The 20965-nt window shown below is 43.1% G+C and overlaps 1 protein-coding gene across 2 annotated transcripts in view; it reads left to right on the plus strand.

Annotated features, from left to right (window-relative positions):
• KCNB2 (potassium voltage-gated channel subfamily B member 2) overlaps nt 1–19962 on the plus strand; it is a 404512-nt gene extending 384550 nt beyond the window's left edge. For both annotated transcript variants that reach the window (XM_033407113.2, XM_049700364.1), the window contains exon 3: nt 16165–19962. In XM_033407113.2, coding sequence (XP_033263004.1) covers nt 16165–18324 — 2160 coding nt within the window. In that variant the 3' untranslated portion in view covers nt 18325–19962. The remainder of the gene's footprint in view (nt 1–16164) is intronic.
• The last annotated feature ends 1003 nt before the right edge of the window (nt 19963–20965 follow it).

Below are 20965 nucleotides of genomic sequence, written 5' to 3' on the forward strand. Positions count from 1 at the left end.
TCCGCGGCATGTGGGATCTTCCCAGACCGGGGCACGAACCCGTGTCCCCTGCATCGGCAGGCGGACTCTCAACCACTGCGCCACCAGGGAAGCCCCCTCCCTAGCTTTTGATGGCTGCTATCAGTTCTTGGCATTCATTGCCTTGTAGCTGCACCACTCAGTCTCCGCCTCTGTTGTCACGTGGCCATCTTCCCTCTGTGTGTGTCTCTCTGGATTTCTTCTAAGGACACCAGCTATTGGATTGAGGGTCCACCCTAGTTGAATATGACCCCATCTTAACTAATTACATTTGCAAAGACTGTTTCCAAATAAGCTCGTATTCTGAGGTCCTGGGTATACATGAACTTTCAGGGGACACTATCAACCCGGTATGCTGACTTTTCCAAAGGACTAGATATTTATCTCTATCAAACTTACCAGTCAGCAACATCTACAGACATGGGCTAAATGGCAATTTCATAGGAAGGAATGTGCTAACTTCAAACAAGAAATTGTAAGAATAGAGTTCTTCTACCTCTAACATTATATACTAGTTAATAATTCTGCCCCAAACTCTACAGTCCATGTTTTTTTTTTTTTTGGTTTTTTTTGGTGGTACGCGGGCCTCTTACTGTTGTGGCTTCTCCCGTTGTGGAGCACAGGCTCCGGATGCGCAGGCTCAGTGGCCATGGCTCACGGGCCCAGCTGCTCCGCGGCATGTGGGATCTTCCCAGACCGGGGCACGAACCCATGTCCCCTGCATTGGCAGGCGGACTCTCAACCACTGCGCCACCAGGGAAGCCCAGTCCATGTTTTTTTAAATGCACTTAGATCATAAAAATATTGGCATTTCTATAGAACTTTATAACTTCCAAAACACTTTCACGTGCATTATGTAATTTCCTCATCACTACAACCTAGTAATGTAAATGAACTTGTCATGATTAGCCCCAGTCTATACTTGGAGAAATTAAGGCTCCATGTCTTGACTCAGGTCGTGCAGTTAATTTTGTAATGCGGACCCGGGAGGAAGGTCACGTGATCTGACTCTTCACCCAGCATTCTTTCTACTGCCAAGTATGCGAAAGTGTTTAAAGTAGTGACTGGGAGAGCAAGGAAGTCTGGGTGAAGAGGTCTGGGTGGGAGTAGAGACCACTTCCCCATCATCTGTGAAGCTTTTTTCTAGCTAACTACATCCACGAACCTAGAATCTCTGAACAGTGCTGAAAATCCCCACAAGGCCTAACAACACACCCCTGCTTCCAAAACTGAGATCCACTGGTTAAAAATCTACAGAAGAGCCTCCTAAGCTGATTTTTTTTTTAATTTAATTGTATGGATTTGTGTCTGAGGTCAGAGCTTCTCAAACTTAAATGTGCATATGAATCACTTGGGAATCTTGTGAAAATAAGTTCTGATTCAGTGGGCCTTTTGGATGGAGCCTGAGATTCTGCATCTCCAGTAATCTCCAAGGTGATGCTGCTGATTCGTGGACCACATTTTGATTGATAAGCTCTGAAGTAGCCTTCATGATAGAACCCGGGAAGGACTCTATACAGATAACAGAATGAGTCTATGTGATTGTAGAAAATGTCCACATCCGACAGCTATAAACAGCAGGACCTCTCTGCCCAATTAAACACCTCCTTAATCCCTAATAAGAACAGATGTGCTTGAGCCCATTTAAATCATGGGTCTCCAATGGTTGCTGTCAAAACAAGCCAAACAGAAATCCATTCAAGGCCCTTGTTTGTGATGCTTGGCTTCAGGCCGTGAAGAACACCTGTCATCCATGCAACAGAAGCGTCCATGAGCTGCTGCTGCCCACTGGCCCAGGGACAGCACAGCAGCCTGCCCCCAGGAGCAGGTATCAGGTGAACCCCACAAGTTCTCTGCAGTCACAGCTGGATTTGGCTCCCATCTAACCTTCCCCTTGGAAGAGCCGCTTCATTTCAGCATGACCCTCGTAAGTCTTCTGTTTTCTGGCATTCCATAATGTCGTCTTAATGATGTTGACCCCAAAACTACTTTCTAGAAGAGATTTGCTGCAGAGATTCATTAAAAGGAAAAATAATGATGGCATTACAGCTTTTGTTGTTTTCTTTCTTTGAAGCTGCTGTGACAGTCTTTAGATATGGGGCTAATGGTGGAAATAAATCCTTGCAGTTCCCTGTTAATGGTGATTGATGAGGCCGACTAGGTGTCCAAGGAACACAGCCAGTTTTTAATGGCACGTTAATTCTGTAAATGTAGAAGGCTTCCTTGCAGAAATTGGAAGTTGGAGTGGGTGAGAAGTAATTCAACAAATGAGCATGCTTCTTTTTTTTTTTAATAAAGTGAATGGTTTTTTATAAATTTATTTATTTTATTTTTGGCTGCATTGGGTCTTTGTTGCTGCGCGTGGGCTTTCTCTAGTTGCGGCGAGCGGGGGCTACTCTTCATTGTGGTGGAAGGGCTTCTCATTGCGGTGGCGTCTCTTGTTGCGGAGCATGGGCTCTAGGCACGCGGGCTCAGTAGTTGTGGCACGTGGGCTCAGTAGTTGTGGCTCACGGGCTCTAGAGCACAGGCTCGGTAGTTGTGGCGCACGGGCTCAGTTGCTCCGCGGCATGTGGGATCTTCCCAGACCAGGGCTCGAACCCGTGTCCCCTGCATTGGCAGGTGGATTCTTAACCACTGAGCCACCAGGAAAGCCCCCGTAAATGGGTTCTTAAACTAGTTTTTGCCCTGTGTGATTTCAGAATGTACACTTACGGTAAAATTTTATAAAAGAAAATAGTTCTGGCAAATAATATAGTGCGTGTCTCATAATGTTTTCATGTACCAAGAAACTGGTGTTTAAGAGAAAAATTTGTCTGTTTCTATTTCAAAACCTAAAGTTCTGGGCTTCCCTGGTGGCGCAGTGGTTGGGAGTCCGCCTGCCGATGCAGGGGACACGGGTTCGTGCCCCGGTCCGGGAGGATCCCACATGCCGCGGAGCGGCTGGGCCCGTGAGCCATGGCCGCTGAGCCTGCGTGTCCGGAGCCTGTGCTCCGCAACGGGAGACACCACAACAGTGAGAGGCCCGCGTACCGCAAAAAAAAAAAAAAAAAAAACCCTAAAGTTCTTATTGGAATTCTTTAATATGAGGAAATATCATTTTCAAAGACAAATTATGATTTATTTAAGTCAAGGATCACTCAGAGTTTCTACCTGTGTAAGATAATAATGGCGATCTGTCAAGGCTACTCAGTCTCCCTGATAAACTTAGTCATAAACATGGCAGAGTCCTAGAGTTCCCAACTGCACAGCAAGTAAGGTTGAACTTCCAGCTTATAGAGTGGTCCCTCGGCATCTGCGGGGGATTGGTTCCAGGACACCCACGGATACCAAAATCCATGAATGCGCCAGTCCCTTATATAAAATGGTGTAGTACAGCCGGCCCTCCCTATCTGGGGATGCAGGACCCGTGGATACAGAGGGCCGACTGTGAATATTTTTATAATCTCTTCCCTTCTTGCCCTTTCCTACTGTCCTTGCAATGGAAACTTCTCTTCTTGTCTTCATTTGCACCCCTACCCCTATCTGTCCCACACATCCTAGTTTGTGCTCTTCTAAATGCACATCTGAACATGTCATTCCCTTGTTTAAAATGTCTATGGCTTCTCCTCCTGACAGCAGTGTCCTCAAGCTTTAGCAAGCATCAGAATGACCTAGAGGGCTTGTGAAAACACAGGTAGCTGGGCCTCTCTCCAGAGCTTCTGATTCGATATATATGGAATGAGGCCTGCGAATTTGCATTTCTCACAAGTTACTACATAATGTTGATGCTTCTGGTCCAGGGACCACACTTTGAGGAAAACCCACCAAACTGTCCATTAATGCATCCAACAGCCTTCAGGATTGGTCCATTGCCTCACTTCCCAGAAGCGCCCCACCCCCGCTCAGCTCTGTTCCTCCGCCTGCATCAGTCACACCAGACTCCTTGGGTCCCAGAAACCAGGACTGTCGCAAGCTTGTGAAAGCTGTTTACTGCACAGATGACAGAGGCATCGTTCACATTCTAATCTCTTTATTGGTGCCCTCTGGAGGAGACCAGTGCACAGCCTGTACCCTTATATGCAGCAGCCCTGAAATCACCAGGGACTCCTATGGAGGACCCCAGTCAAACAAAATTACTTGGAACTTTCTGAGCAAACCACATAGTCTGGGCTTTGAAGCTTCCCTTATCCTGAGAGGTCAGCCTATCGTGCCCATTAACCCCTTTTCTGTGTGGAAACTTCTACCCATCCTTTAAGGCCTCCCTCACAAAAAGAAGATTTATGATTAGAATTGTCCTGAGAGCAAGGAAACATTTTTCCAATAGGAAAAAGAAGGATGATAGAGCTGTAAATACTCCACTGTTCAAAATACTCTGTGTTCAAAATCTGTTTTTTCTCCCTCAGGTTTTCATGAATTATCTTTTCAAAGAACTAGAAAATTGAAGGAGAATAAGAAGGAGAAGAGAGAGGGAAGCTTCTTTTCATTTTCTTATTTTGTTTTAGGTCTTCACACATGTAAGATATTTGTTTATATAGGCACGGTATTTTAACAAATTATACTTGTAAATAAATATTAAATGCAACACTTGTAAGTTTACGCTTTTATGAAGTTTTTTGGTGACTTTCCTCTGATGCTTTACTTTTGGTTACATGGAACAGTGATTGTGTGTGTGTGTGTGTGTGTGTGTGTGTGTGTGTGTGTCTTTTTCATATTCTTTTTTATTGAAGTATAGTTGTATGTATGTACTTTTTAATAGTTAACCTACACTATTGATTCTTCTCAGTGGCTTAACATTTATTGCACAAACCTGAATCCACCCATATCTATACAAGGAACTATCACTTTATTCACTGGTTGGATTAACTGAGGCGCCAAGTCATACTCAGCAAAAAGAAAAGTGATATAAAATGAATACAACACTTTTTTTAAGAAAATGTACCCTTCTGTGAAGGTGAAGCTGAAAGTTAATATGCAGTCAAAAGCAGGCTTCTCAAAGAATAAGGTAAAAAAAAATTTTTTTAAAGCAATCTGCTCAACATAATGAAAAAAAACCAGACAGGATTAATAAAATTACAGAGCTTAAACTAGGAAATGATTATTTTGCTGAAGTTGTAAAGTTGGTCTGTTATCACAAAATGGGATATTTGTAATATGAATTTCTGTCGTTAGAAAAGTCTATTGCTGGTTAAAGCTTTTTGGCCGACTTTGGACCATGTGGAAGCAAGAGAAAATGACTAGGAACCTATCTTATTATTCTTGGGTAATTAGAAAATACTTGGTTTCTTCAAGGTCTATTTTCCTTTCCTCCAGTCCCTTTTTATGGTTATTCATTTATTTAAAACAGATTTGCGAAGTGTCTGCTCTGTTTCTACCTATAGAAAATAGGTAGTCATTCCCTTCCATAATTCGAAAATCCTGTTTGAGAAACAAAACTATCTCCTATGAAACTGTCAAATGATTAGTTAAGAAGGTTGTAAGGTTTTATGGGTGTAACAGATCAAAACTCTGGCCAACTGAAGCTAATACAGGGTGGGGGAGAGACAGCTTATTGGAAGGAACTGTTCCAAGGCAGAAATTGAGGGGCTTTGTCTGTCACTCCTTCTTCTGGGACACTGCTATTAATGTGACTCCATCCAAGCAACTCCTAATCTCCAAGCCTCTCAGTTCAAACTTCAGATTTGCAAGAGGAAGAGAAGCCAATGGGGCCAGCCTGGAGCAAGGATTGCCCCCTGGATCAACATTCCAAGGAGGTAAGGTTGCCAGATCAAATACAGAATGCCTAGTGAATTTCTTATAAACAACAAATACTTTGTTGTCTCATACAAAAATTTGATTCAGACTTAACTGGGCATCCTGTATCTTTATTTCCTAAATCTGGCAACCTTGCAAGGAGGCAGCTCTCTGAGTGCAGGCAAGGCTGCAAAGGGAGACCACGTGAGTAAATGCAAGAAGTGTGCGTGACACCTTCTGTGCATTTGGTAACCCAAGAAATAGAGGCTTCAGGCATTCAGAGGAGAGACGCCAGTGTCATCTGGAGTGCAAGGGAGGGCTTCCTGGAGAAGTGGCAGTATTGGGGCAGATAGAGGACAATGGGGGAGGCAGTGCCTGATGGGATGAAAAGGAATGACATGCCCAGGAAGCAGTGAGGGTCCCAGCCTGGCTGGAAGGGGGAATTCAAGCCAGTTCAACCACCAAGCATGAGTAAAAAGGAATGGAAAGATGAAACCGGCTGAAAAACACATGAAAGCATAACGGTCTTTACAAGGGTCTCAAAATTTGAATCACTTACTGATTCCCCACCCATATTGAGGATGAGTCCCACTGGCACATAATTAACAAACCCCTTATGTGGTTTTCGAGAGTAGTATTTGTTGACCTTTATTTTCCACTTGCTCACCTTCCCTGAGTTCACTCAGCTCAGGTAAGTGGAAGATGCGGCATCTCAGGAAAAGTCCAACTTAGGGAATTCTTGATTCATTTTGCGCCAAGTAATAAAACTGTCTTTCCTTATGGCCCTCCAACTTATGCCATGCACGTGAATATGCTCTCTCTGTAGGATGTCAAAAGGACCACCATCTAGGCATTGGAGTCACACAAAGAATGAGGAACTTCTTACGGCTCAACAGGAATAGATGTATGATTTGGGAAGTTCTCGAATAATTATAACAATTAACATTTGGGGGGAATTCCCTGGCAGTCCAGTGGTTAAGACACTACGCACCCACTGCACGGGGCATGGGTTCGAGCCCTCGTAGGGGAAGTAAGATCCCGCATGCCATGTGGCGTGGCCAAATAAATAAATACGTTTAAATAATTAACATTTTTTAGCACTCTACAGCTTGCAAAGTGCTATCATGTATTTTATCTTATTTGTTCTCGTATTAGAATTCTTCAGAGAAGTAGAACCAATAGAATATATATATATACACTCAGATTTTTCCATAACATCTTACAGAAAATCCGAACAAACTTTTTGGCCAACCCTATATATGTAAGTGCATATATAGGTGTGTGTGTATTTATATACATATATAGACAGACAGATAGACATCAAGGAGCTGGCCTCACACAATTGTGAGGACTGGCAAGTCTGAAATCCACAGGGCAAGACAGCAGGCTGAAAATTCAAGTTAAGAGTTGATGTTTCAATCTTGAGTTCAAAATCCACACAGCAGGACTTCCCTGGTGGCGCAGTAGTTAAGAATCCGACTGCCAATGCAGGGGACACGGATTCAATCCCTGAATCCGTGGATCCCACATGCTGTGGAGCATCTAAGCCCATGCGCCATAATAACTGAGCCTGCGCTCTAGAGCCCACGAGCCACAACTACTCAGCTCGTGCACCTAGAGCCTGTGCTCTGCAACAAGAGAAGCCACCGCAATGAGAAGCCCGCACACCGCAACGGAGAGTAGCCCCCGCTCGCCGCAACTAGAGAAAGCCCGCGCGCAGCAACGAAGACCCAATGCAGCCAAAAAAATAAAATAATTAATTAAAATTTTATAAATAAATAAATAAAAGCAATGGCTTTAAAAAAAAACCCAAATCTTAAAAAAAATTAAAAATTCCACAGAGCAGGCCAGGCAGACTGGAAACTCAGGCAAGGTTTCTGTGTGACAGTCTCGAGGCAGAATTGCTTCTTCTTTGGAAAACTTGTCATCTTAAGACCTTCAACTGATTGGACGAGGCCCACCCACGTGATGGAGGATAATCTGCTTTACTCAAAGTCTACTGATTTAAACATTAATCACACCTAAAAAATACCTTCACAAGTTCCAGACTGCTGTTGGATGCAACAACTGGGCACCACAGCCTAGCCAAGTTGGCACATAAAATTAGCCAGCACAGTCCTCAAAACAATGCTCTATAGGTAAGCAAAACAAGTCTTTATTTTCCACATTTTCTATATGGGAATAATAAGCCCTAGAAAAAAGCTAATTGTGGTGCCCAAGTCCTCAAAACTAATAGAATAATCAGAAGCAGGATTCAGACTCAGACTTGTCAACTCTAAGTCCCTTACTATTGCCTCCCCTCCACCCACCAGGTGCAGTAGAATCCCTGAATCTTTTGTTTCTTTATCTTAAGACATGGCATACTTCAAGATTTCATCTAACTTGATTGTTCTATGATTTTTTTTTTTTTACATTCTAGGTATCAAGTTAAATGAAATCCTGTTCAAAGCATGAGTAAAAGCCCCATCCCAAAGGATATACTCCACTAATTCTCTTTCTTGTGTCCTTCCCCCAAAATCTGTTATTCACACACTAAAGGGAAGAGTCTGAACATTGATGGTGTGCGTTCTTGGAGTCAGGCTGAGCAGTCTAAAGAAAAGAGCCATAGTTCCTGCCCTTCAGGGGCCAATAGAGGCAGTAATGTCTGTGTTTGACCAAGCTTGGCCCATCTTCATTTTTACTCTCTGGCTCCTGAAGACTTTGTAAGAACAAATTACCTACAAAGAGGTTGTCTAATCACTGGTGTGGGCGTAAGATTAAAGGTGTCTCTATCTCACTGTTGCTCCTTTCTTTGCAGAGTTACTATGAATGAGATTAAAGTTCCCTTCACCAGCCTTCTCCCTAATGACTTGCTTCCCCAAATCTAATCTTTTAAAATAAGACATGTATCATGGATAGTGAAACGCAGCTTATTTCAGGAGATACCAAGAAAATATGACAACAGTATCTTTCTTTAGTCATAAGACAGCCAAAAACTCTCCTCTCAAAAAATTGGTTTCAGATCTGAGAATAAAAACCAAAAGAAAAATTCGATAGTATGCAGAACTGGATTGCTTCTCACATCCCACCCCATCCCAAATGAAAAGCATCATACAGGCTTCCAGCTGACATCTGCTTGTGTGTGGATGACTAAGTGTTTTGAAACCCCTCATTCAGCAGTCCACAGATGGGGGGGTGGGGGATTGAATTTCTGGGCTCCTGTTATCCATGGGTCCAAAATAATTAAAAATCAACTGACCCTTTCAGTGATGCTCATTCTTTGCATGAGTCATGTGGTGCTAGCCCATAAGGGATTCATGCTTGTATATGCAAATCATCAGAGAACTTCAGCACAGAATCTCATTCGTCCTGGGAGGGCAAGCGGATATTTGTGAGAAGAAAGGGCTGATCGTCAACCAAGGGCCCCCAGCCTTAGAGGAGAGCATCATGGTTTCAAGGAATATGAGATATTAGGACTGCAAACAGTCCTAGATTATTCTTCCTTTGGTGCAAATCACAGGATTTATTTTCTGGTTTGCTGAGTCCAGTAGTCTTCTGGGAAACAGCTAGAAATAGAAGATAGGTAGATGAAAGTTATGATATTTTTACCTACTTTTCACTTCTTCCCTCAACAAATGGTTTGGTCTTTGGCTTACAGGCTCAGAACTGTCATTGTGCTCTGTCCTTTTCCTGAAAATAGAAGAAGTTTCATGTTTCTAATAACGCTCATCACAGACCTTCCTCCTGCCGACTTAAATAAGTTGATTCTCTCCTGAAAATTCTTATAATCACGTTTCCCCATGTTGTTTCCTATTGCTGACCAGGTTTTGTTTTTTTTAATGTACTCTATTCCACTAAGAAGATAACACAGGAGTGCTATATAGTTAAGAGCTTATAACTCACTCAGTTTCACCTCTCAGCACATACTTGTCAAAGAAGGAAGGAGAGTTTGGGGGAGATGAGAGAGAGAAAGTATCTGCACTGACCTCAGTGCAAGGCACCCAAGTTCCCATGTGTTTTGGGGGAGTACTGAGGGTTGGTGAATACAAAACAGATTATCACTCAGGAGGCCCAAGCTTGAAAACTTTCTGCATATTTTAAGACTCAAGGCAGGTCAGATTCACCCGAAGCAACCTCAGTCTACCTCTTTCTTTTTTAATTGTGATATAATTGACATACAACATTGATTTAATTTTAGGTGTACAGCATAATGATTTGATATCTGTCTATATTATGAAATGATTACCACAATGAGTTTAGTTAACATCCATCACTTCACATAGTAACAAAATGTTTTTCCTGTGATGCGACTTTTAAGATCTACTCTCTTCTACTCCATTAACCCATTGCTGTACATCCCCGGGACTCAATTTATTTTATTGTTGGAAGTTCATACCCTTTGACCAACCTCACCCATTCCGCCCACACACCCAGCCAACCTCAGTCCAGTTCTTAAATATTGGCAAACTAGATGGTTCAGTCCTAAGGCAGATAAGCTACAGTTATCTGGGTTTGGCATGCAAACCACTGGCGAGGGGAAACAATGTGCTTGAAAGTCTTTAAACTATGAACACGATATAGGTCTCCAGTTGTATTTAAATGGGGGAGAAGCGGTTTGTGTTCATTATTCCCTCCCAACGCTGACCAAAGGCTTTTTCCAGACGCAACTCCGGCACGTATAGTACTTTCCATTTTATAGATGCTGCATGTGCTTGACCTAGTCTCGTCCTTAACAAGCCTCTCAGGCAGGTGAGGCAACTGGAAGGCACCTCATTTTGCAGATGAGGACACTGATGTTTGCAGAGGAACCTGGCTTGTCCGCGTGGCCACGGAGGTAGGGCCATGGGTTTTATTTATTTTTTAACATCTTTATTGGAGTATAATTGCTTTACAATGGTAGGTTAGTTTCTGCTGTATAACAAAGTGAATCAGCTATACGTATACATATATCCGCATATCTCCTCCCTCATGCGTCTCCCTCCTACCCTCCCTATCCCACCCCTCTAGGTGGTCACAAAGCACCGAGCTGACCTCCCTGTGCTATGCGGCTACTTCCCACTAGCTATCTATTTTACATTTGGTAGTGTATATATGTCCATGCCACTCTCTCACTTTGTCCCAGCTTACCCTTTCCCCTCCCTGTGTCCTCAAATCCATTCTCTACATCTGCGTCTTTATACCTGTCCTGCCCCTAGGTTCTTCAGAACCTTTTTTTTTTTTAAGATTCCAAATATATGTGTTAGCGTACGGTATTTGTTTTACTCTTTCTGACTTACTTCACTCTGTATGACAGACTCTAGGTCCATCCACCTCACTACAAATAACTCAATTTCATTTCTTTTTATGGCTGAGTAATATTCCACTGTATATATGTGCCTCATCTTCTTTATCCATTCATCTGTCGATGGACACTTAGGTTGCTTCCATGTCCTGGCTATTGTAAATAGAGCTGCAGTGAACATTGTGGTACATGACTCTTTTTGAATTATGGTATTCTCAGGGTATATGCCCAGTAGTGGGATTGCTGGGTCGTATGATAGTTCTATTTGTAGTTTTTTAAGGAACCACCATACTGTTCTCCATAGTGGCTGTATCAATTTACATTCCCACCAACAGTGCAAGAGGGTTCCCTTTTCTCCACACCCTCTCCAGCATTTATTGTTTGTAGATTTTTTGATGACGGCCATTCTGACCAGTGTGAGGTGATACCTCGTTGTAGTTTTGATTTGCATTTCTCTAATGATTAGTGATGTTGAGCATCCTTTCATGTGTTTGTTGGCAACCTGTAGATCTTCTTTGGAGAAATGTCTATTTAGGTCATCTGCCCATTTTTGCATTGGGTTGTTTATTTTTTGGAAATTGAGCTGCATGAGCTGCTTGTAAATTTGGGGGATTAAATCCTTTGTCGGTTACTTCATTTGCAAATATTTTCTCCCATTCTGAGGGTTCTGTTTTCGTCTTGTTTGTGTTTTCCTTTGCTGTGCAAAAGCTTTTAAGTTTCATTAGGTCCCATTGGTTTATTTTTGTTTTTATTTCCATTTCTCTAGGAGGTGGGTCAAAAAGGATCTTGCTGTGATTTATGTCATAGAGTGTTCTGCCTACGTTTTCAGTTTATTGGTTTATTTTTGTTTTGAGGTGCAGGTCCTGTCCCTATTCTTTTGTCTCTGTTTTTTCTTTTTTCTTTTGCCCTACCCAGGTATGTGGGGAGTTTCTTGCCTTTTGGGAGGTCTGAGGTCTTCTGCATTCAGTAACTGTTCTGTAGGAGTTGTTCCACGTGTAGATGTATTTCTGATGTATTTGTGGGGAGGAAGGTGATCTCCACGTCTTACTCCTCCGCCATCTTGAAGGTCTCATCAGGCCATGTATTTTAATTCCTTGTCCTGTGTTCTTTCCACCACAAAACACCCACTATCTTCAAAAGATATAAAATCAACAAGTTGGTAAATAGGGGCAAATTTCCACCTGCCTTACTTCTCTCACAAACAGAAATCGATGCAACCAACTTTTGGGACCCAGTAACGCCAGTGCCAGGAGCCCTGTTCTTACCTCTGTGTGATCCTCTGAAAGTCTGTGTCTAAGTGAAGAATTAAATCATTATCCAGGCAATGCAAAAGGGAAGAAAAGTGTTATCCAGAAAGAATGTCTATTTCCAGTAACTAAATGCTTGGAGCATACAGAGTACGATGTTTTACAAAGCCTTCGCATTTGAATCTTTTATTTCTTAAGCAACAAAATTATATGTTGGCAATTCAACCAAAACGATGGGCTCAACTGTGACTTGTCCTTGGTTTGGTTTGCAGACGTGAATGGAATTAGCACAATGTTTTAGTTGAGAAAGAGACTCGCCATATGTTAGAGGTGAAAGGAACCTTGGAAATGATGTAATCCAAATTCCAAGGGGGTTGACGGATATCACCCAGGTAGTTGTTTGGAATTTCCACTTCATTTGCGATATACAAACATAAGTCTATTTGCTGGAGCCGAAAGAGCCAGCTCTGGAGGCTGGTTATTAGGGGTGACAGGATTAAAAACCTAACTTGTGCATGGTTATAATAAATGAAGCAATACGTAAATGCCATAAGGGTTTGCTGTACCAAAGTAAATATCCATGTTTAGAGATGTATCCTGTAGCTTAGAGCAAAATTTCACATTTGTTCTATTTATCGTGTTAAAAAAAAATTCTACCCTAAAACAATAACCTTGCATTTGGCTTATTGCATCACACATCATCCTTGGTATATATTGAATAATTTGTCTAAGGTGCTGTCTTTCTTGGAGAATTCCAAGTTTCACAAGATATTTAAAATAAACCATTCCTTTACATTGATAGCAAATGGGTTTTGAAGATTGAACGTGAGACAGAAAATAATGCACTGCAATACCTTATAGTTTAACATGAATGTGGGGTTGCTAAGGGCTTGAGTGATTGGATATTTTTTCTTGAGTAATTCCTTTTCTTCAAGAATGTCCTTCAAATCATGCTGTGCCCATGCTAAGTTTTCAGGTGTTAAAAGTAGCCATATTCATTAAGTTGCCATCAACCAGACCATAGACTAAGTCAGAACTATACAATGTTCATTATTTCCCAAAGTTACATAGGAAAGTAAAATGACCTACAATCTCGGTCAGATTGTGGAGTCATGGAAAACCTGAAGGTCCACCTTGGATCTTCCGCTTTGTTCTTTGTCTAAAAGGTTGGAAGATAGTAGAATGGTTTCATTTGTATTTCTGCTTTTCTCTTGCTCTTGCCCTAAATAAAATGCATCCAAAACAGGCAGGTGAACAGATAAGAAGATATGGAAAATCTAGAATATAGATTATCAGCACAAGAATGCTGGCAGCAATCCCAGTACTTAAAATGCCCAAAGGTATATCAGGAACAGTGTGACCGTCTAGAAAATGCAGAGGAACCTAGTTCCTTATGGTAAGAACATAAGAGTAAACGGAATCTGACCAATGCTTCCTAAAAATATTTAAGTGACAGAATATTGTAAATGTCCCCCTTCCATTGGCCCCCGAGGGTAAAGCTTTGAGGTGAGCATTCCCAACGTGTCCTTAATAAACCCTCTGAATCCATTATCCATGGGTTTATCTAAAACTTCTTGAGGGAATTTCTAACTTTAGCCTTCACAGTCTCTGGAGTAGATGAAGAGAACCTTTATTCTACTGTCATTCATTGATCCACATTTTTAAAGGAACTCCTGAAGTATACTCAGGTAAAAAGTACTTAGTTTTGCTTAAGAAAAAATTATAAAACACTAGTAATTCAGTACTGTTCTTTTTTTTTTTTAATTTATTTATTTATTTTTGGCTGTGTTGGGTCTTCGTTTCTGTGCGAGGGCCTTCCCCAGCCGTGGCAAGCAGGGGCCACTCTTCATCGCGGTGCGCGGTCCTCTCACTATCGCGGCCTCTCTTGTTGCGGAGCACAGGCCCCAGACACGCAGGCTCAGCAGTTGTGGCTCACGGGCCCAGCTGCTCCACGGCATGTGGGATCCTCACAGACCAGGGCTCGAACCCGTGTCCCCTGCATTAGCAGGCAGACCCTCAACCACTGCGCCACCAGGGAAGCCCCTCAGTACCGTTCTTTAAGTTAAGAAAACTTAAATCTTTACTTCATTTCTGCAGTGCATTCTGGAACAAACTATGGTTTTCACTCTAAAGTGATTTAAGAGGAAAGATGGGAGCTGGAAGAAACAGGAAGAAAAAACAATGAAAGGTATAAATGAGGCATAAGAGGAGAAAAGAGCAAGGGTAAAGAGAATAACCCAGAAGTAGAGAAACTTAGAAGGATAAAGAGGAGAGAAGTTCAGAAGTCCTGATGTCAGTTATAGATAATTTTTTTCACAGTCTCATGTTTACTGGGATGTGTGGCCTCAGGATGTTTAACCATTGTCTACTGAATGCTGAATTTCTAACTTAAACAGTGTCAGGATACTTTTCTCAGAGCTACAGATAATAACAGTGATACCTCTTGAGGTCATTGGCAAAGGTCAGATGAAACCAAGCCAGACCTAACCTAGGTAAGAGAGGTTTCCTACTTCACCAAGAATCATGTGTTCCAGACGCACAATCTGTACTAAGCAAAGAAGTGCTTTATTCTGTTGCCCTCAAACCTTCATCTTCATGCTTTGCCTTATCAATCTAGAACACTGGGTTACAGTGAGGAAACCCCTGCTTAAGCTGTCTATACCCTGCATGGTTTTACAGATTTCCCACATACCTGTTCTTAGTCTTCGTCTTTCCAGACTGAAGTCCTGTTCATTTCAGCCTCTAACACTATGAGTAATTTTCATTTATTTAGTGATGTCTGTGTGCCGGGTAATCTTCACAACAGCCATGAAATAACTACGATCGTTGTCTTCATTCAACAGATCTGTAAACTGAGACATAGAGAGGTTAAGTAACTTGCCCAAAGTCACACAGTAAGCGATAAAGCCAAGCTCAGAGGTCAGGATGACTGACTCCAAAATTCAGTCACTGATCCTCTTTTTACTTCTTATTGAGCGCTTCCTCTCTCCTTCCACATCTGATATGGTGCGGCCCTGCCTCTGCCCCACAGGGATCCCTGAACCGAGATCACCATGGACAATCTTCAAGTTCTTTGTTCTGAAACCTTTCTCAACTGAATGAAGTTAGCTCACAACCCTCCTCTCCCGCCAGAGGCTGGCCAGAGGCCACATAGCCCAGGGTGGGGGCTCCCTCACTTCAGTGCTTACCACACAAATCGCACGTGTTCTATGGAAACATTGTTGTACTGAGGCCATATTATCTCTCCACGCATAGGTCTGCATTCGCGTTTTTAGTTGTAGAATAAAACTTCTGGCAATCATGAATTTTTTCTAGCTAATATACCATGTATGGCAATTCATGTAAGGAAACATAAACCAGGTGGTTAAGAGAGAAAAATTACAAATAACTAAGAGAGGAGAGATGACGATTCCCCGAAAACTCTTCCAAAGGTGCCTAAGAACAATGGGCAAGGGTGGGGGGAGGTGGGGAGAATGGATTTTTTCAAATGGCTTAGACCCTAGAATTAAAAAGTATATTACATTAGGCTTCTTTTTATTATTGTTAATTTTTACTGAGAGTAGAGTTGCTTTACAATGTTGTGTTATCGTCTGCTGTACAGCAAAGTGAATCAGCTGTACGTATATGTATATCCTCTCTTTCTTGGATTTCCTTCTCATTTAAGTTACCACAGAGCATTGAGCAGAGTTCCTTGTGCTGTGTAGAACATTCTCATTAGTTATCTGTTTTATACACATTAGGCTTCTAAGTGAAATGAACTCATAAAAAGTGGACGTATTTGTATTAGTTGGAGAATTTGGGGTTGTAAAGTCACCTTCTTGGAATACCTTTGAGCAAGACATATCCTTTAAAGAATGGTGAACGCATATGTCTCCTAGCTGCCTAAGCAACTAAGAGGCCTTGCTGACCTGACTTTGTTTTCTTTTCCAGATCTTGGCTATCGTGTCCATCTTGTTCATCGTACTCTCCACCATTGCGCTGTCTCTCAACACGCTACCAGAGCTGCAGGAGATGGATGAATTTGGACAGCCCAATGACAACCCCCAGTTAGCCCACGTGGAGGCCGTGTGTATCGCCTGGTTTACCATGGAGTACCTTTTACGGTTCCTGTCCTCACCAAATAAATGGAAGTTCTTTAAGGGCCCACTGAACGTTATCGACTTGCTGGCCATCTTGCCGTATTACGTCACCATTTTCCTCACGGAGTCCAACAAGAGCGTGCTGCAGTTCCAGAACGTGAGGCGCGTGGTCCAGATCTTCCGAATCATGCGTATCCTCAGGATCCTGAAACTCGCCAGACACTCGACGGGCCTGCAGTCCCTGGGTTTCACCCTCAGGCGGAGTTACAATGAACTGGGCTTGTTGATACTGTTCTTGGCCATGGGGATAATGATATTCTCCAGCCTGGTGTTTTTTGCCGAGAAGGACGAAGATGCTACCAAGTTCACCAGCATCCCGGCCTCATTTTGGTGGGCCACCATCACCATGACCACCGTCGGCTACGGTGACATCTACCCGAAAACATTATTAGGAAAGATCGTGGGAGGCCTCTGCTGTATTGCAGGCGTTCTGGTGATTGCCCTTCCTATCCCAATCATCGTGAACAACTTCTCTGAGTTTTACAAGGAGCAGAAACGCCAGGAGAAGGCCATTAAAAGGAGAGAGGCTCTCGAGCGGGCCAAGAGGAATGGAAGCATCGTTTCTATGAACTTAAAAGATGCCTTTGCTCGCAGTATGGAACTGATAGACGTGGCTGTGGAGAAGACCGGAGAGTCGGCCAATACGAAAGACTCCACGGGGGATAACCGCCTCTCTCCAAGCCGGTGGAAGTGGGCCCGGAAGGCTCTGTCGGAGACAAGCTCCAACAAGTCTTACGAGAATAAGTACCAGGAGGTCAGCCAAAAAGACTCCCACGAGCAGCTGAACAACACTTCTTCCTCCAGCCCACAGCATCTGAGCGCCCAGAAACTGGAGATGCTGTACAACGAGATCACCAAGACGCAGCCTCACTCCCACCCGAATCCCGAGCGCCAGCAGCAGCCCGAGAGGCCGTCTGCGTACGAAGAAGAGATAGAGATGGAGGAGGTGATCTGCCCGCAGGAGCAGCTGGCCGTGGCGCAGGCCGAGGGCATCGTGGACATGAAGAGCACCTCCAGCATCGACAGCTTCACGAGCTGCGCCACCGACTTCACGGAGACCGAGAGGTCGCCCCTGCCGCCGCCCTCCGCTTGCCACCTGCAGATGAAGTTCCCACCCGACCTCGCCCGGATAGAAGAGCACCAAAGAGCCAGGGCCCCCCCATTCCTCACCCTAACCCGAGAGAAGATGCCCGCGGCCAGGGACGCCAGCCCAGAATACGCTCCAATCGACGTAACTGTGAACCTCGACTCCAGTGGGTCCCAGGGTGGGCCCCACGGCCCCTCGCAGTCGGACAGTGCCGCCGAGAGCCCGAGGAGCTCGCTGAAAGGCAGCAACCCACTCAAGTCCGGATCGCTCAAGGTGAACTTCAAGGACAACAGAGGCGGGGCCCCGCAGACCCCACCCAGCACGGCCAGGCCACTGCCGGTCACCGCGGCGGACTTCCCACTCACCGCCCCGCAGCTCATCAGCACCATCCTCTTAGAAGAAACCCCCTCCCAGGGAGACAGACCCTTGCTGGGCGCCGAGGTTCCGGCACATTGTCAGGGACCCTCCAAAGGGCTGACGCCTCGGTTTCCCAAGCAGAAACTCTTTCCTTTCTCATCCAGAGAGAGGAGGAGCTTCACGGAAATAGACACGGGCGAAGACGATGATTTCTTAGAGCTCCAAGGGACCACGAGGCAGGACAAGCAGGCGGACTCCAACCCGAACTGCTTTGCAGATAAGCCTAGTGACGGAAGAGACCCTTTACGAGAAGAGGCCTCTGTGGGCGCTTCCTCTCCACAGGACACAAGTCACAACTGTAGGCAAGACATTTACCATGCTGTGGCGGAAGTTAAAAAGGACACCAGTCAAGAAGGGTGCAAGATGGAAAACCACTTGTTTGCCCCAGAAATTCATTCCAACCCAGGAGACACAGGTTACTGTCCCACACGTGAAACCAGCATGTGACTAGTTACAAAGGCAATAATAAAAACAAAAACAAACAAACAAAAAACTTGTTTCTTAAAAATGCGGTTAATAATGCCTGTGAACTAAAAAGTGGGAAGCCCCTCTCCCCAAAACAGTGCATAAAATGTTATTTTTGCATGGCATGAACAGTTTAGTTTAAGTACTGTTTAAATAAAGCATCAAGACTGCATTTTGTAACAAACAAACAAAAATGACTGAAGAACAGTGAACAAATAAAGAGAGCTCTATTACGAACCGGTATTCTGCAATGTCTGACATTTTTGATCCTTTCATTTCAAATTGTAGACAGAGTTTCGACTTTGAGCTTTTCCGTTACAATGAATTTTAGAATTTGCACATGAAAGGATGAAATGTCATTGCATGAGTTCGTAATTGCCAGGCAAGGTGCTTTGAGCTTGCGAAATGGGTAACTTTGTAAATAACGGGGCTTGGGATGCAAAAGTGTCAAGAACAGATGGAAAGAAGTTTCTGAGACACAGGCACCTCCTTCACAGCTACTGCCTGGAGGAGCTGTACAGACTTCTTGTTGCAAAATTGCAACCTTTTCTTAAAGCATCCCACATATCTTGCTTTGGGTTATAAAGCTCTTATAAGTACATCTGTTTAAAGGAATACAGTATTTTTATTGACTTGTGATATAACTCATAGGGTACATTTTTCTTTTTTGCTTCTGCTTAGTTGTGGCATTTATGGTTTTATTTATAAATCATGGAAATAGGCAAGATGTAATGACCAGATATCCAAAAACTTGGAATTGCAGTTTGAAATTTTGCCAGTCAATTATATATCACTAATATCATGGGGAAAAGTATGTATCATGCCACAACCTATTACAGAAATGCATTTTTTAAAAACCTGAACATACTTAAAAGGTGATATTATACAACTAAACTTTTTTTTAATGTCCCTCCACTTTTGGAAAGCAGTTCTTTAAAAAAAAAAAAGAAGAAGAAGAAGGGGACTTCCCTGGTGGCACAGTGATTAAGGATCCGTCTGCCAATATGGGGAACATGGGTTCAACCCCAGGTCCCAGAAGATCCCACATGCCGCAGAGCAACTAAGCCCATGCACCACAACTACTGAGCCCGGGCGCCTAGAGCCCGTGCTCTGCAAGAAGAGAAGCCACCACAACGAGAAGCCCGCGCACCGCAACGAAGAGTAGACCCCGCTCCCCGCAACTAGAGAAAGCCTGCGCGCAGCAACAAAGACCCAACGCAGCCAAAAATCAATAAAATAAATAAAATTTTTAAAAAATGTATGTTGACCATCTAAAGACGACTGTATTTTCCACTTGAATCCAACATAACCTTTTCTGTCTAAAGATCTAAAGATAGAATGTAGACATGCCAAAATGGGAATTCCAAAAAGTGACTTTTGGCAAACTAAAAGCAGCGTTGTTTAAGTAAGACTGCCACCCCGTCCACCTGTACCCCATAGATAGAGTTGGGTTTGGAAATGAGTTAACATATAAAGAACCCTGGCCTGGGACTTCCCTGGCAGTCCAGTGGTTAAGACTCCACGCTTCCACTGCAGGGGGCACAGGGTTCCATCCCTGTTGGGGAGCTAAGATCCCGCATGCCACATGGTCTGCCCAAAAAAAAAAAAAAAAAAGAACCCTGGCCTGATAATGGGTCACCCATTATTTCCCAGTGAGGGGAGAAAACACTGCCACCTGGGGAAGGCCACAAATGCCAGTAGCACCATCCAGTGATTGCAGCATCTAGAAACACCCCGTGTTTCCAACGCTCCCAAGAGGTGGAAGATTATCCTAGTTGAAAGCAATACTTCCAGCATTTTCGACCGAGAACAGTGAAATCCAGAGGCGTTAGGATACGGCTAGTGACTGTCCTGTTAGTGAAGACTGTGTAAAACCCAGGTCATTTGGATCAAATTTGCCTCACAGGAAATCAAGGCTCTAGCTCGATATGCAACTACCTGATGGGTGATCCTGGATGAGCCTTGAAATCCTCTCTTAGTTTCAGTTTTACCCCAATAAAAATCAAGATAAATTATTTCTAAGGTACCTTAAGACTGCAAATTAATATGATTCCTTGATCTCTCAGGAATGTGCAAGTTTGCCTCCACGTAATGCATTTTGTACGTGTGTGTGGGTGTGGGTGTATAGTTCCGAGAAATAAGAAAATTCTGGGCCCAATTTAAAGCACAACTTTTTGTTTAAGGAAAAAAAATTCTAAATTTTATTCTATTTTTAAAAGAAAAAAAAAAACACCAGAAAAAGGACAACCCAAATATTTAGAACCTCACTTAAGACTTTAAGGAATAACATGTCTTTATTAACAGAATCTGGTCATTATGTCTCAGATAAGAAAACAAGTTTTGACCTTAGCTGAAATCCAAGCAGCCCTACTGCTAAAAATAATTTTAAACATTTCTTTTTCACTGTGCTTATTAGAATTTCCTGATGGTTTTTATGTTTGTTTCAGAGCACAACCTTTAAGAGTTTATGGTCATTAATCATTGATATTTACATCACTCATACTTATCTCAGTGTCTGAAACTAAATGTTGCTCAGTTTTTGTAAATCTAGAGTGTCTGAATTTTCTATATATAATTTTTCAAGTAAACAGATATATCTGCTGTTAGACAAATAGCAAATAAG

Source organism: Orcinus orca, chromosome 17 (assembly GCF_937001465.1).
Source record: "Orcinus orca chromosome 17, mOrcOrc1.1, whole genome shotgun sequence".
Lineage (NCBI taxonomy): Eukaryota > Metazoa > Chordata > Mammalia > Artiodactyla > Delphinidae > Orcinus > Orcinus orca.